The sequence below is a fragment of the Phalacrocorax aristotelis genome, chromosome 6 (genome assembly GCF_949628215.1).
Source record: "Phalacrocorax aristotelis chromosome 6, bGulAri2.1, whole genome shotgun sequence".
In the NCBI taxonomy this organism is placed as follows: Eukaryota; Metazoa; Chordata; class Aves; order Suliformes; family Phalacrocoracidae; genus Phalacrocorax; species Phalacrocorax aristotelis.
Window position 1 is genome coordinate 12,330,457 of NC_134281.1, and position 17,161 is coordinate 12,347,617.

General features: G+C 40.4%; 2 protein-coding genes across 2 annotated transcripts in view; both read right to left on the reverse strand.

The window, feature by feature from the left end:
• The window catches only part of TMEM43 (transmembrane protein 43), a 494,721-nt gene that overhangs the window by 48,271 nt on the left and 429,289 nt on the right, over positions 1-17,161 (reverse strand). The gene's annotated exons all lie outside the window — the stretch shown is intronic.
• The window catches only part of LOC142058573 (netrin-4-like), a 51,449-nt gene that overhangs the window by 13,909 nt on the left and 20,379 nt on the right, over positions 1-17,161 (reverse strand). The window contains exons 4-5 of the mRNA XM_075095981.1: positions 1,072-1,198; positions 349-537 (exon numbers count right to left, since the gene is read on the reverse strand). Coding sequence (XP_074952082.1) covers positions 349-537; positions 1,072-1,198 — 316 coding nt within the window. The remainder of the gene's footprint in view (positions 1-348; positions 538-1,071; positions 1,199-17,161) is intronic.

Here is a 17,161-nt window from a genome sequence, read left to right on the forward strand (position 1 = left end):
TTGCAGAAAAAGCTAAATAAAATGTGCCTTAAGTAAAAATAAACTATATTCTTTTAAGTGCAAGCACAAGAAGGATCTGCCTTTCCCCAGAATGCAATGCATTATGGAGCACTGTAGCAGTTATCACAAAAAAGTGTGTGATACCAGGGGTAGAAATGGACACAGAAAATCAGGAAGATGATCTTTGATCAGAAAACTGTAGTTTAGGAGCAGAATACAAAGAAAGGATAGTAATACTCCTGAGTTACTTCTATAGGAGTTATTGATTTATTTCTTTCTTTTAATAATTCTTTTAATGATTCTTCCAGCATTCATGTGTCTTCAGTGCATGTAACAATAGTCACTTACGTTTGCAGACCTCTGTAGAAGACATGGGTTTCCCTCTATCTCTGTAATACCCCGGTTTGCACCTTTGACAGCGATGTCCCTCTGTGTTATGCTTGCAGTTGTCACAGACCCCACCACTGCGCTTTCCTGATGCCAACCAAACACTCAGATCAAAATGGCAGCTATCAGCATGGTTGTGACAGCGACACTCTGGTGGGAAACAGGAGAATGTATTTCAAGCTTATATAACAGACACAGCAATACTATTCAAATGCTATCATTTTCCTACTATGAATCATGGAGGAAATACCCGAATGTACCACATTTCATCTACCTGCAATCCTTGATTTCCATAAAAGCTAGAAATTGCAACACAGAGCGAGAGTCCCAGCAGGGTCTGAGAAGCTTGGGTGGTTGTGAGCTGTGTGGTATTCTTACAGTAAGACAAACTAATCTGATGGTATCGTAAGTCCTGCACAAAACCCTGTAATGCTAAAACATGTGAGGGGACATAGCTGCATGAAGAACAGATTTCTGCCTTGTAGATTCCACTTTCTAGTAGGCCAAATGGGTCAGCTGCAGTAAAACAACATGCATACTGAAGTTTTCCATCAATGACCAGCAACTTATCCCCCGTTTCTGTAATGGCACCACTAGCGTAATGTCTTTGTTAGAGAACTTTGCCTGCTGGCATGGTGAGTGCTCATCCTGAAAGCCTGGATCAGTAAACTCCCTCCCACTCACTTCTGCATTCATTTGGCGCCCCTGTTTTTCCATCTCCTGGCTTCCAAGGTCGATCATTGTATAGCGGTGCACATTTCTCACAGTGGTCTCCTGCTGTGTTGTGTCTACACACACACTTCCCATGGACCTGTCAGGGGAAAGAGAATGCATTCAAATAGCTACACGCAAGAGCATGGTGGAGTGCCCAACAGCCTCAGGAGGAGGTGGGACTTCTGCACAACTCCCACACAGTTGCCTGGCTCTTTTAGGAAACCCACAGAGCCTGGAGCTTAAATGTGTAGCTTTATCTCTTCACATAGTCACTAATGATGTAGATTTTTCCTCTATCTTCCAGTTTAAATGCATGTGGAAACAATTTATTCTTACCTCTCCAGGTGGCTATTTTACTACTACATTGATGAACAGCCTCTAGACTATTTAAATTGGGTAAGCTAAGACAGCTTATTTTGATTTACAGGTTCAGGGCATGCAAAGATGCTGAGCAGGCAGTCACCTACAGGCAGTGTCAAATACACTCTTGGCTAGCAGAGATGAGTCACAGGAGAGCAGAGTCTAACAGGGGATGCTGGACCCTGTCTTAGTTGACATTAACAGCGGTCTGGAAGAGAGAGTAAATATCGGGCAATGTAATCACCATGAATTACTAAATTATAAATTGTTAGAAGAATGAGCAAGTAATCCTGTAATGTAACAAAGGTATTAAACCTGGAAGAATACCAACCAGTATACCCACAGTAAAACAATCCAAACCACACATTCTGTGAGAGGAAAGCACTGATGCTTGAAGAGACTTAGGTACAGTAGGCACCAACTTACATATGAATAGATATATATTCCTATTTACGAAATAGGTTAGCGGAAAAGGCCCAGTAAAATTTTTGGCTGTGTAACTAAGAACACTGTAATTCCAAGTGGGCAGGAAATTGTACCTGCAATGCTGTGATCAGTTATGAACATCTTATTACCAGGTAAATGAAAAATTCGAAGGTGTTTACCAAAAATGAGCAAAAGCTGGCATGGCTGAAGAATTAGGCTGATCTACAAGCACTAAGCATGTAAACCCACCTAAGCTAGGAAACAGCAGTTTACAAAATATCAGGGAGAAACAAAGAAAGAAGTCAAAATGTCATGGCTAAAACTGGCTGAATAGTAGAGTTCTCTCCATGACTATTTGCTTGGAAAATTGCTCATAAAAAAGAACTTCCTGTGTACTTATCTGCCTCCATTGGAACACAATAATCATTTTTAATCATGGAAATATTCTAATATATGTCAGTGTTGGAATCAGGTATTCACACCAGAAACATGAGCTTGGAAACTGAGCTAGTCCGGCCTTCAGGTGTAAAGCTACTCTTGAAACTGGTTCTGTTCTCAAGTCATTTCACGCACCAGGAATATAATAGCCAGTTCCACTATGGGCTGTGATTTGGTGCACAAGATTCTGTAATATCAAGCCGCATCCATAAGTCCTTTACAGGATGGTTTTTATGTTGTTTTTTTGTTTTTTATTGTTTTGAATTAAGAAATAGGATTCCAATATCTGTTCGCAATACCTCAGAGAGAAAGGATTTTCTGCAGAAATTATTTGAGGAAATATCCAGCATAGGGAAGTGGGAGAAAGGGAAAGGTGGTACCATAGGTTGTGTTCTACACTCATGACAAGAAAAGCTGCTAATTAGTGGTATTTCACATGCAAGGAGACACTTGTGCTAGAGCAGGAAATGCACGGAAATCAGGGACTAGACCCCTCTCCCTCTGTGCACTGCTGAGGATGCTAAGCTCTGTAACCACTGTCACAGTTCTGGCCCACTACATGTCACACAAAAAGCAGAGGCTGAAATTTCATTTTGACTAGGGTGTGAATTGAATCTAATCCTTTAATCTCACCACTAATGTGAGTTATGTTTCTCCACAGTCTTTCCTGAAAGTCAGACTCTCCCTTTGCAGTCCCCCTTTCCCCCATCTTGTGTAGCAGGTAGCTTGGGATCAAGAAAAAAAAAAGGAAACGTTCAAAAGAGCAGTTGCGTGAATGTGCTCCCCTGCCCCCAAACTCATCTCCCTGCAGCAATTTGCTCTCCGCTCCCCTGGTTTCTAATCCTCCCAGACCAGATATGTCATGTAGCTAGCAAAGGGGATAGGCTGCAGCTGATGCCATCGCCCCTCTATGGCCAGCTGGCAGATTTGCTGCTGCACAGAGCGGATGGCTGCCTCCTCACGGAAGAATGAGCACAGACTTCAGGGTATGCATTTCTGTCAGAGCTCAGCACCAGTAAACCTCAGGAGGATACAGCATGTAGCATATTATGTGATGCCTCTCCAGACCTTTGTACCAGAAAGTCATCTATGTTCAAAGTGCTAAATAGGATGACAAATTAGAAAGACAAAAATACTAATAAACAACAGTGTCAGGTTTCTCCCTGTTTGGGTTTGGCTGTTCAGGCTTCTAAGTTCCCCTCTGTGGACAAAGTGACCACTTTTCAGAAGCCATAGAACAGAGAAAAGAACCAGGAGCGAGAAAATATAAAATGATCCTGACCCAGAATCATAGATTTTAATGTTCCCAAATTTCAGACTGTATCTGAACTTTAAAGCTCATTCCAAAATGGATCAGAACAAAAACTTTGGATCCCATCACTTGTTAGGAAAATGCTAGTGTATTTCAATGAAAGACCACTGGGTTTTTTAGAGATATATACACAAACTGTGCATTCATTATATAAAAGAAAATTACATGAAAGAAATGCTGAGATTGTACAGTTGGGAAATGGCAGAATTAAACCGTGCAATTTTGCTTTAGCCTTGAATGACATGATCAAATATTCATTATTCCACAGGACCCTGTGCTTACAGTGCACAGCACAGATGGTGTGAACGCTCAAGAACAATTATTCAGAAAGTAAACAGGAAAATTTAGTGAGAAAGGAAGAGTCCAGTTGTTCTTTGGAGGTAGGTAGATGTGTTAGTTCACTCATTGCTCGCTTGCCTGTTGCAAACTGTAGTTTGCAGGGACTATCTAGGAATGGCATGTTGTGAGTAGGACAGAGACATAAAGGAAGGTTCTTGCCTGTGATCTCTGCTGTCAAACAGTTCACCAAATATATGTGGTAGGATGGCTGGCTTAGACAAAAGGGTTGAAAAGTCAAGCAGCTAGCAGACAGGAGAGCCACTGAGCAGGCATAAGTGAACAGTGGAACTGGCATGGAACTTTTTTCAGAAAGTGTTAGGTTCAAGGACTAGCCTTTTTTTGTATAGGTTTAAGAACAAGGAAGAGAGACTTGATGGGTATTGAGACAAAGGTAAAGGATAATGGAAAAGAAAGCAAGTCTGCCATGTGTTATCAGCAAATGGGTATCTCATGGAAGATTTTAATTCTGTGGAGAGTAATCTCATAGACAGCATTCATAGGTGAAAACAGCTAAAGAGGAGAGTGCGACATGAGGTGATGGTGAAGAACAGAAAGGAGTTGGATAGGAGAAGAGAGCAGAGACAAACAGCTCAGGTAAAACACACACGAGAGGGGTAATTTGTGGATGTAAGTGGCCAATGCAGAAAGACTGGTTAATTCAGAAGAGCTGTGGAAGAGACTAGTTACACTTAAGCATGAGGTGAAATAAGGGTAGGTGAGGTGGCTGAAAATAACAAGATAATTTGTTCTGTTAGAGAGGAAGAGATAGGAGAGAGAGCTGGAGACCAAAGTCCAGGAAGACACAAGAATGAAATGCAGGGAGCTGTCAGATAAAACAGGAAATGGGATATCTGCTTCGGAAAGGGCAAATGTGGGAGTCACACTAAACACCAACAAAAAAAGCAGGCATGTCCCTGACTTGTTATTCACTGCTGAAGTGAGTCCAGATCTCTCACAAAAGTGGGTCCAAAAAACTAGAAGACTGGGCTCTCTACCAAATGCAAGACCTTGGGATGCACTGGATCTCACTGGAACAAAGATGATCATGCTAAGGTAGAAAAAAAATAGTCAGAGAAGTACAGATTCAGGTGAACTAAACTGATGTTTTTTCTGTGCCCTAGAAAGCAAGGTGAGAGTTGCAAGATAATGATGATTAAGGAGATGGCTGTCAGGGCGCAGCAAGGACCAGTTGCTCTTTAAGGGTTGAAGAGCTATAAGCTGAGGGTCACCACAGCACATGCTGTGCCCTTATGGAGGGAGCACCATCCTGAGCACAGTGGGCAGAGCAGGGAGCTGATACCACAGTCCACTGAGAGCCCCCGACACAGCAAGGGGATGGACATAGGGCAATTCAGGAGCAGCAAGAGACAGGCCCAGAAACAAGCTCACAAACTGGGTTCAAAGTCCATCCAGGATGCAGAATGAGACACATGCTACAACACATGTGAGGGAGTCTGCTAGGAGAGAAGCTACAGCATAGGCCCAAGGTCCACATAGGAGGCAGGGCCGGAGGCAGGGATACAGACAGGCACGTCTACAGCATAGCTCAAACAGGGAGATGGCCCAGGGCTGAGCTTAAATGGAGCCCCCAGGCCAATGGACAGAGAGTGTGGGTAGGAGTCCCAGGTGGGTCTGGTCAGGGCTGTTAAAGTCTTTTTACTGCCTCCAGAACCCTGATAATAGTACTTTGATTGCCACTGGATTAATGTCTTTGGAAGCATTAGGATATCTGACTACTAGGAGGCATCTGAGGAAAAAAATACTTCAGCTTTCTAAATTTAGAGCTGGCAATCCAGGTGAAGAGAGCTTGAAACCAAGGTGTGAGGAACAGAGGCTTGCATGAGATCCATGCCATCAATTAGGAAACTTAGCCAGTTTTCAGCTAAAGCCTGATTAGTTTATGACACAGATTTATATTAATACGTATCAGCATATTGGTACAGCAGGAGAAAGGTTGAGATCCAGGAGATTTCTGTCTCACATCTCTCATGTTTCACTTCATCCTCAATATTCAATATGTGATGCTGCATCACTCAACTTACACTGATCTTCAGATAAAAAAGCATTTAGACCTGTATGGGCTTTTCCACAGTGCTTATTGCTGCAATAATTGAGTACTTCAGAGATATTATGGAATTTATTTTTATGACACCTCCCTTCATCTGCTTCTCTTCATTACTGTGATAACTCTAGTTGTCTCCAAGGATCTTTCCTATTCATTGGAGCATCATTGTCTTGAGAATTCAGTTGCTCTGACAAATATTTTTTTAAACTAGATGGTGCCTTCTAAAGTTATTGTGGGGAATGGGTCAGAGAAATAGATACACTGGTAAGTAGGCAGACTGTGTGATCACGTAAGCCCCCCCATTTCATAAAAGCAGTCTAAAGTACTATATGCATAACCTGTAATAGTTTGTATTCTTGCAGTACTGCTTTCTGACTGCATTCAACCAGGGTTACTTATGCCACTAATGCATGCTATGAGCTTTGAAAGATGAAAGCTGTTGCTTTGAATAGTGATATTCTGGCTGCATCAAGCTTCCAGTTTTCTAATCAGCTTTTGCAAAGGGTAGAAGTTTATAGGCTGACATACTTGCAGTTAGAGGATATTATTAGTCCAGAGAAGGAATAAAAATGTTACGCTACTCTCAGTCACAATCATATTGGCTTTAATGGCCACTTGAAAGCAAGCACTGCTTTTGTGTTTTGGTATAGCAGCTATGTTCTCAGGCTGTGGTTTCATGATGTAAAGTCTTTGGGGCAATCCCAATTTGAAACATTTCTGCTTTCCTTACTACTTCTTTCTAGGCTACCACCTTCTGCATCATGCCCTGAGTCATGTGTAAATTGGGCTGTGGAACTAAACCATGTTAAAAAAAAAAGTTAAAACCTTTTTTTTTTTCCTTGGCACTAGTATTTTTAATCTGGATTAATTCCCTCATCTGCCTCACAGCACAGTCGTGCTGTTACAAGTCTGGTGTTGCTGCCAAAGGCTTTGATTTGTACATCTACCACCTGAGCAGCTTTGAATGAGGACATAAAGGAGGTTATAGCTTCATGGATTGTAATGCCAGGATGATCAGTTCCAATCATTTAGCTTGACCTGCTCTACTAAGCCATGAATTTCATCCAGTAGTTCTTCCATGGAGCTCAGTAGCTTCTGGCTGATTTATAGCAAGTAGTGTAGAACCATATCCTGCTTTCATACAACAGTTACAAGAAATTACATTATACATATTCACCTTTGACTGCACGAAGCTGCTTCACCTGAATTCTGGTCTGCAGCTGAGAGCAAGTGGAAATTTTCCATCTGTCTGTCCCGCAATTCTTTTATTATTTTAAACACTGTTCAACTTTTTATAATACCTGAAGCTTCTTGCTCTCTCTCTGCCCATTTAGTTTCTTTTTAGTTTTCCTTTTGTCTTTTCAGTATATGTTGTGGTTGTTGCTCTTTCTCCTGGGCTATTCGCAGTCTATTTTGGAGCTTTTTTCCTAATGAATGAAGGTTAAATTTGGAAGCCTTCCAGAACAGAGCAACTGTTGCTGATTCAGAGAAAATGTTTGTCTTTGGGCTCTGTATTCACTTTGTAATGTTGCCAGAGAAATTTTGGATACAGCAGTTTGCAATGACATCAGAGGCTAGTCCCTTACCTGCTTTTAGTAAAACAACTCCTTCTGGGTCATTTTGGGTGGTTAAATACAAACCAGTGTCCGCTATTCTGCTTTGTTTCACTTAAAGTTCAAATGGGCTCTGTTGTCTCTCCAAACGCAGAGATTTAGCCATGCAGATTTATAACAAATCCTTCACTATCAGGTCCTGAGGAGAGCACATATGACTTTTAAGAAGCCAAATTAAAAATTTCCTTCAACTTTTTCAAATTTGCAAAGACTTAGAAGAATGGGTGGCTTGGGAGTAAGTCCCAGATTACAGTACCTGCTATGGGTAGATTGACAGTTCAAATTCCTGTTCTAATCAGGAATGAAAAAGGCCATTATTTTCCTATGTCACTTGCTGGTTTCTGGGAAAGGTCTAATAAGTGTATGTGTCTAAAAACTAGTACACATATGGATGTTTTTGGAGGGAACTGAATTTCTGGTTCATACTTGGTCACTTTAGTAAATTAAATCTGAGGGAACTTGGCAGGGATAAGTAGAGCTGGGGGACTTGTGGCAAAGCCACCTGAGCCCTTACAGGTTTTGGCCTCCACAGCAGTGAGTGAATGAGCTGCCACTGCTTCCAAATTCACTGAATAGGTAATGGTGAAGAAAAATCAGTGCTATTGTTTAGTTGACTATTCAGACTGGCATCACTAACACCATTTTGAACAGTAACAAAAGAACAGGATAAATAGACCAGTAGAGGTACAAAATTCATGCTTCACGTGAGGAAATATAACTCAGCCTGTGATGGTTTCAATACACAACTCCATCCGCTGCCTGAATTCATGTCCATCAGACTTTACACACACACGCCTGGCTATGCCTTAGCCCACATTTCACTCTGCTTTCTTATTGTTTTCTTTCTGAATGCTAGCTTGATTTTTATTCATTTTTGGACTAATCTGTCCTCTTATTTTTACCTACAGTGCCAACAACTCCATTATCAATCTGTAACAAACTGCATACAAGTAACAGCTGTCACACTGAAATGCAGCCCCTGAGTTACAGGAGGTCACCAGCTCTTGGTGAGTATCTTAAGAATGGAGGAAGCAGGGAGAGGAGCGAGGCTCAGTATTTTAATAGGTGAATGCCTGAATCACAGCAGAATGAGTAAATACCACCATTCAAATCTCCTGAAAGTGAATGGCACAAGTGAGTTTGGTCTTGTTCAAGGCTTTGTTCCTGATGCCACTGAACAACCTAGCCTGCCTGCCAACCTTTGCTGTAGAAATACCCAGAATTAGTTTTCAGAGGAGGAGGAAATGGGAGAAGCACTAGATTCTGATATATGGACAAGGATTTGTGGATTTACACATCAGGCATAATGGGTTAGCAGACTGTCGACAGTTCAGAGAGGTTTGGACATGACCTGTTCATTCTACAGGAAAAATAATTCTGTCATTTACTTTGTAATAAGTCTGGCTAACTGCAGCAACTGTCTCAGTTTAGCTGGGTTTCTACTGGTTAATCCACAGTGGCTTTAGGAGTGTGTGATTGAAAGTCCATTCCCAAATTGGGCCTGTGATCTCTTCTCTGAATTTTTACCTCTATATTGAGTGAAATCGGCAGCATGCGTAGCTCCGATCCAAGTGAAATTATGTTGAGTAATGGAATAGATGAAGCCAAGGGAAAAATAGTTTTCTGCAACTTGTCTGCAGATGGCTGCAGCTTGGAGAGTGGGGGAAGGGCAGGGCTGAAAAAGGCGCAGGACCAGCCAAATTTATAAGGAATCTGAGAAGGGAGAAAAAAGGCAAGAAAGCCCATGATTTGGCAGAAAATGTGTGTACAGCAAGGAAAGGATTCTAAACGCACAAAGGGTACAAAGCTAATCCCCAGGACCCTTCCAGAACCATGAGTGGCACCAAGGCAAGGAAATATACATAGGATTTTGTAACCTTTCCCCTAAGTGATATGGAATTTGTTTATAATCCTGTGCAAAATTTCTTCATATTTTGTGTGTTCCCACTGCCAAAGTGTTAAAATGCAAACTCCAGGCACCCACAAGGTAGAAGTCTAGAAAGATTTGCTTAAATTAGTTGGAGATTTATTGGAGATGAGTGAACTGGCTGGACGGCCTTGAAAAAAACGCCTTGGTAAAAGACTGCAAACTTTTGTTCTAGTAACATGTAGGTGAGCCGAGGACAGAAACAACATAGCTGTCCATTCAGTCCCAAGGGAGCTTAAAAACACAAGGACTTAATGTATGAGGCCAAACACAGCAGCTCCTATGATTGTCATATCACAGCAACTTCCTAGTGTTGGTGCCTGTGTCATATTCAATTTAGAGAGACAGAACAGTATGTATTGCTTGCAGCTTAAATGAAAGAACCTCAGAAATATGCTGCACTAGAGGACATCAGAGAGGTGTTGGTAGCAAGTGGTGGCTGATAGCTGTGAGATGAAGCAATTACTTCTCTCTCTTAGATACACACACACGCACAGAGACTGTTGTAGCTTTAATGTGAAAAGCAATCCTTAAAAGATCTGTAAGACATATTTTACCAGCCCTAAAATATATTTTACAGTGTTTTCAATCAAATGCTTCTACTAGCAGGGTTGTTATGGTTCTTTTGCAGAGATGAAAGTGGCAGAGAACATCACTTAAGTGGTTAAAACAACAAAACCCACTACTAATCACAGCAATTGGGCAATAAAATTAAAATACATTTAAATTGCTCACCCATAGCCATTGCTTTTAAGAAAAGCTGTGTTTAAAGGCTAATAATGTCAGATAGGAAATTGTTTGCTACCCCATCCCACAAAATAAAAGACAGTTTCCTACAAGTAAGATGAATGTCTGCATGGGTGGGTTTACACTGAGCCCTGATTCAGGAAAACATGTAGGCATACATTGAAACACCATTCCTAAATAGGCATGTTTTTCTGATTTGGTCTTCAGTAGTAGTAAAAGATATTTCCACAATAATAATAAAATGTAGGAAGAACTTGCTGGCTTTGTAATTGCAGAATTCCTGCTAACTGAGGTACTATATGGATCCTACTGTCAAAATTGTGGTTATTCTCTAAACCATAGGTACTCAAAACATCATGTTGATGGTATGAATGCCAGGTGCTCTGGCTGCAAACCACAGGTTCCCAGTAGAGGTCCTAGAGAACATGCATGGATATCAAGTTAAACACACTGATTATAACCAGAAGAGCGTAGAAGCAGAGCCCACACACTCTATGTGCATCAAGAAAATTAAAGATGCAGTATGCCATGGTATATTGTCAGGGTACACCAAAGTAGCCAAATTACCTGTCTTTCATAAGATGAAATAGCATTCACAGATTAGCTTAATTTCAGAGCTCAATAGAAGGCAGGATACGTCCCCTCTAAAAGGGAGCGTGTTGGCCAGTGCAGGTGGATGAGGCTGCACAGCAGCACAAAAGTTCTTCTGCTCTTGCCTGTACTTCAGTGGGCAGTGCTAAGTGGAAATGCAGGGGGTGGGTAGAACATTCTACTAAACCACCTAGGAATGGTTCCTGGAACCATTTTAGACCTAACATTACCTGAACGTTACCTGAATGTCAGTTCAGAACTGGCTGAACTAATGCTTACATGTGTCCCTGCTATTCCAGCTGCAATAGCTGTAATGCAAAGCAGTGCTGATTCTGTTGGGAGGGGAAGACAATCTTGTTAAAGTTTGAGTCTAGTGTAGAAGAACTAGTAAAACCAGAAGGGTTCACAAAAACTATGGAGAGGAACCCAGGTTACAGAGCATAAATCTGTACTGAACAGGACTCTGAAGTCTTTAAGATCTTTTTATCAGGACTACTGTTGCAGGTTTTGTGAAGTTCTAGGAGATACCTGATGTAGCATCTGAATCAAAACTATAAGAGAGCTAGCCAGAATGAATACATTTTTTCAAAGGAAACATCCCAGACACAAACCCAGAGGTGTGCTTGTATTTGGAGGATACAATATATCTAAAATAAAGGGGGAATATGTACCATATTTTTGCTTGGATTCAAATTTTTAACAACTCAGGAGGACAGAGGTATTGATTTTTGAGTTGGCCAAGAGCCAACTCCTGGCAGTAATGGAGGTATTACTTTAATTACTTTCATTTTTTGTCTTCCTCACAGTCACTCTGAAACAGCAGGAGAAGCACGAGATGTATAGGAAAGCTCATTTTTTTATTTATTTAGGTATTCTTCGATTAAGGTTTCTGGTGACTTTTGTGAGAGATGATAAAATAGGATCTTCTGGATGTGACCTACAAGTCAGTCCTTTTCCAACTTTTGTCTAAGTAATTGTTTGAGAACTTAACTGGCATTTAGAGTCACAGTTTTGAAGCACATCTTGCCCTAGGAAACTAGGAACTCATTAAAATTAACCACTAAAATTAAAGAGAACCCTTCCACGGTGCTTCTCTGTCAGCTTCTTTGATATCTCTGAACACAAATATCTGAAACTTTCCCATCCCCCTACATGTTCCCACAAGGATTCCTATGAAATGCTTTGGTCCGCTGTAGGTAGCAAAGGTGTCAGCAACACCACTTCCTTTCATGCAGTACACGTAATTCATGACTACTTTTTGCTTCGTAATTTACATGATCTTCTTCTGTGTTTTTAGGTCATTATGCGCAGAGCTATCCCGTTTTAATTTTTGGAAAAAAATCAGCACAGAGATCTGTTTCTAGAATTTATTTTGACATGACCTAGAAGCTCTTGTAACTATTTTTTTTAACATTCCTGATGCTACTCACATAGTTGATGTACACAGGGTAACTTTTTCTTAAACAAAATCTACTCTTTGTGTTGCCAGCTACAACAGAGAGCCCCCCCACATCTCTGAGTGCTGGACATCATACAGACTGGCACAGCTTGGATCAGATAATGTGAAATCTTAGCTGGGGATTATCAGTAGTACTGCACAAGATGTTTGAAGAGGAGGTAATATTTGCAAGGGATACAACAGCCAAGTCACCTAGAAAATTGCTGTAGAAAAACAAGTTTTACCTTATGTAACCTCCATTATGCCAAACAAGGAATCTCACTTAGGACCAGATCCTGCTCCCTTTGAAGTAAGTGGAAAACTTTCCATTTGCTTCATTGTGGAGGATCAGACCCACAAGCCACAAGAAGTTTAGTTTGTCTCTGTAAACAGGATAAAGAAGCAAAAGAAACATCCGAGGCAACTTGTAAGAATTTCCTGGCAGTGTAGGTACCAATACTTAACAAGGGAAAAAACCCTAATGCTTTGTAAAAGATCATTGTAATCCACATTTGCTTTCCTCTGTCCATATTTACTTCTCATAGACTAGAAAGAGAATTGTGAAATATTTGGCAAACAGAAAGGACTTTGGTCTAGATTCTGTGTTCGTGTTCTGAGTCCATGTGTGCTTTCTGCTTTGTAAACTTTGTTCTGGAAGCACCCCTGGACTCAGCTAAAATATGTCATCAAAGCAGATCCTAAACCTGACAGCTCTTGCTAACTTTGTTGGAGCTTAATAAAGAAATCATCTACTGTAGAGCAACACATAACTTTTTACAACCTGCAACAGCAATATCTGGGACAGGATTACATTGTAATGCAGCCAGTGGTAGAGGAAGACTAGATGTATTCAGGTGGCCAGGTCCTGGCAGTTTTTTCCCTTATAACAGCATTTTGATGACCTCCATTTAAAAGAAAATGCTTCTCTGTAGTTTCTGCAGCAAAATGCAATCTCAATAATTTCCCTCATTGACAAAGGAGCTACCTGTAAGGGTTTGAATAATACAGGCTGTGAAACTCAGGAAGAAGAATTTTTTCCTTAGCTGTCATAAGAAGCTATTTAAGTTGGGTATGACATCTCTATGTCTCTTTTTTTTTGTTGTTCTGAGGAAAGGAGATAGAAAACAAGAAAACATCACTGTCAATAGCAACAAAATCCAAATTCAGATATGTTTGTCCAGAAATTTTTTGCCTATTGTTTACAGCTCCCATCTTCGTTTCTCGAAGTTGTTCTCCTGTCTGGCATGATATTCTCAGTAGTTAATAAGTGTGATCTAGATAAATTGTGTTGAGGTGGGTGCATGGCTTGTTCAAAAAAAGAAAGAGTAATCTTAACACTGAAACAGTATTTTTAACACTGAAAGAGTAATTTTAACTGGTTTGCTGCCAAAATCAGAAGTCAAAGCACATTTCCGTTGGACCCAATGGAAGTCTCCTTTGAACCTTGCTGTACTCCGTATTTCTCAAATGACTTATGACCAGAGAGAATATGCATGACGCTATCTAGGATTTCAAGCCATGAGAAATGATGTACCAATTGGAAGTCATTTTACAATTTGCAGTTTTCTTGTATCCATTCATTTCTACGGCACTGTGGCGGCTGTGACATTACTTCTCACAGAGCTGCATTTCTTGTTGGCAGCTTCAGTGGAGAAGTCAGAAGCTGAATGGGTTGCCATGACTGAACTGACAGATCCATGCAAATATTGATCATTGATGGATCATCTAGTCCCTCCAAAGTGGTGTTGAAAAGTGTTGGTTCAAAAGTGTCAAGAAATTTGCCTCAGTTTTCTCCATTATTTAGCCTCCGTATAGTATCAGTCTAGCAGTGGTAGAAGTATTACAAATGGAACAGATTTCTTTCAAGAGTAAGAAGAGCAGACTTACCAGTTAGCACAGTTGTGTGTCTTCCAAGACCTAAGTGCAGAATGATCTCAGTTTTGGGGCCTATCCCATGGCAAACAATTACAGTTGTTTTCTACATGGACTTGCTTTTGTTATTGTTAACTACAGAAAAGAAATACATTGTAGGAGGACTCTGAGTTCTTAAGAGACTGGAACTCCTGTTACTTAAGCCTTTCTGTGGAGGTCTGTATTTTTCCAGTATTTTATTTAATTACTTGACAGCAGCCCAGGAAACATGAAGCTGCTCTGCCTTCATGCTGTGATATCACCCACACTAGCCACATTAAAAACTGTGTGTCTTGAGACTTGCTCTGCCCATATGTTCATTAAATATTAGATGCGGCCAGTGGAATGAATCTGATTATTTCTGGATGTGCAGTGTTTGTTTCTAACATCTCTTTTCCCTGTCCTATTTCAGTCATCATATGACTGAAAGTAGAGCACCTTCCCAATCTCTGCCAAGAAATTTTAAGATGTCAAAGATTTTTGTTGCAATGTAGTTTGGCTGATAGGAAATGCATCATTGGTGTTCACCACTCAACAGCAAAGTTCTTTTCCTTCTGCATGTAGGCAAGGAGGTTACCATGTTGCAAGACGCCAAGTTATACACTTATATAAACTCCCTCATGCTAGCTATGTAAACCAAATCCTGAGATCTGTACCTATGTGAACTCTCCCTTCACCACTCTAATATCATCATTGGTAAGCATTAGATAAAATGTAAAAGGATCCAGGAACCTGGCTCTTCCAGGAGTGGATGTTCATTGCATATTTGAGAAAGAGCTAGGGTATAAATGACTAAAGCACAGAAAAGAGGAGTAAAATAGCATGATCATCTTTACTCCAGACTTGTATGACCTGGGAGTAGAATTTTAAATTTTGACAACCTAAGGTTTCATACTTCTCTGGTTAGTAAAAAAAAAACAAACCAAAACTAAGGAAGGATACAGTAAGAACCTTCCAATTGTATCTGCAGAATGAGGGTCAACTACTCTCCATGATCATTAGGAGAGAGGGAACAAGAAGGAATCACCTTAATTTGCAGCACAGCTTATTTAGGCAGGCACTAAAGAAGAGCTTTCAAAATGTCAAAATGGGAACAATGACTGAGGGTTGCTATTGAATCTTCTTCATCAGAGATTTTAAAAAGCTAGTTCAATGTGCATTCGCTAGTGAATAGGTTAGGTATGCTTGATTATACCTTTATGCGAGGACTCAGACCAGCTCACTTATGGCCCTTTCCAGCCCTCATCTGGGATTCTAGAGATAGTTAAAGCTCTGGAAGGCTTTTCTTACTTTTACCACTGCTGCATTTGAATCCCCGCTTAGGCAAAACTGTGCCTGTGTGATTGACTTGATGCATCCACCCTCTTGTCTCCTGGGACATGAGTCACTCATGAAGTGCATTTCATCAAAACTATTTCACCTTCTGTCCCATGAAGTCATTGATGGCACAAAAAGATTCTATTCCCTTGTGACTAGTGGGAAAAAAAATCCATTGTTTACAATGGTTATGCCTGTAATATACACAATATTTTGTTTTCCTTTTCCAATGGGCAGTGTTTATTCTTCTACCAGCTGTATTCATTTAGCATGTTATTCATCTATTTGGTTTCACTATGTGTGTATTTAACAGTTTGCAGTAGGGAGAATGTACTCTTTAAACAGCTTTTCTCCACACAGTTGTGTATTGAGTCTCTATTTATAGTTAACTGAATCTGATAATATCACCTAGTGCTGGAATACTGTAGCTGAATCTTAGATTTAAACCACAGATGGAACTGATTCAGAATGATTTTGCAAATATTGTGAAACTCATACAGTCCTAATTATCTTACAATATCTACCTCTGAACCTTGAAAAGTTGAAAGGAAGGCAATGAATACACATTCCAGAAGAAAATAAACCAACATGTCAAGTGTACCATATATCTAAAGGGAGAGAAATTAGCTGGGGATGTATTTCTTGAGTCTGTTATGTCAGAGTGAGCCAAGGACTAAAGTTCTAAGGGTTATTTTGGTTTTCAAAACCCATTACAGAAACAGACAGCCTTCTGGAACCAGTGGAGCCATTGACTAGTTTAAAGGGGCTTGAATTCTGTCTGTGAGGTATGTGTTTAGATGTACCTGGATATTTGGTTAGCATAACTTCCCTGTGACTCTTATTACAGTTCTCTTTTGTGGTGCTTGCAGCTAAATCAAAAAGGAGACAGCGGTCATTCCCCCTGAATTGCAACTTCTGAGTATGCATACAAACAACTCAGATCTTCTGCACACCCAGGGTCAAATGCAGATAAAGGCTAGTCATAGTACTATAGAATAATCTTCCTACAAGGTTTGGCTTTTTAAAAAAATTCTAACTTATTTTAAGCTGAATGGGTAAAAGGCGGGGGTGGGAGTGGAAATTATTTTCACATCCTGAGCATTGCTTTCTATGTAGTGAAAGTTACAAAAATGCAGAAGGCTGAAAACCTAAAAGCAAAGGCTGAAATCCTAAGTATGACAGAACTGCTTATGTCTTACAAACTCAGAAAATCTGAGATTCAAGATCTGATGCTGAAATTCTGGTCAGGGCAGTGTTTGCATCAAAGAGATTAGTTCAGCTCTGTGTAGGCATATAGGCAGGAGATTTCATTCACTATATTTGGGGTTGGATCTCTGTTCCAATTACAAAGCCCCTTCATAATTTATAGGTATTTTGAGGTCCAGAGTTTTTAGAAGGACCCATCTCTAGCAATGCAATTAATAGCTATGGAACTGCAGCAACAGTTATGGGAAATGCCAGAGTGGTTTAGGTTTCACTAATGTGGATTGATAGTGATGCCCTTTTTTAGATAGGCTTAGGGAGGCTTGGACAGGATCATAGACAAAATGTACAGTTAAGCTGAGAAAGCACAAGG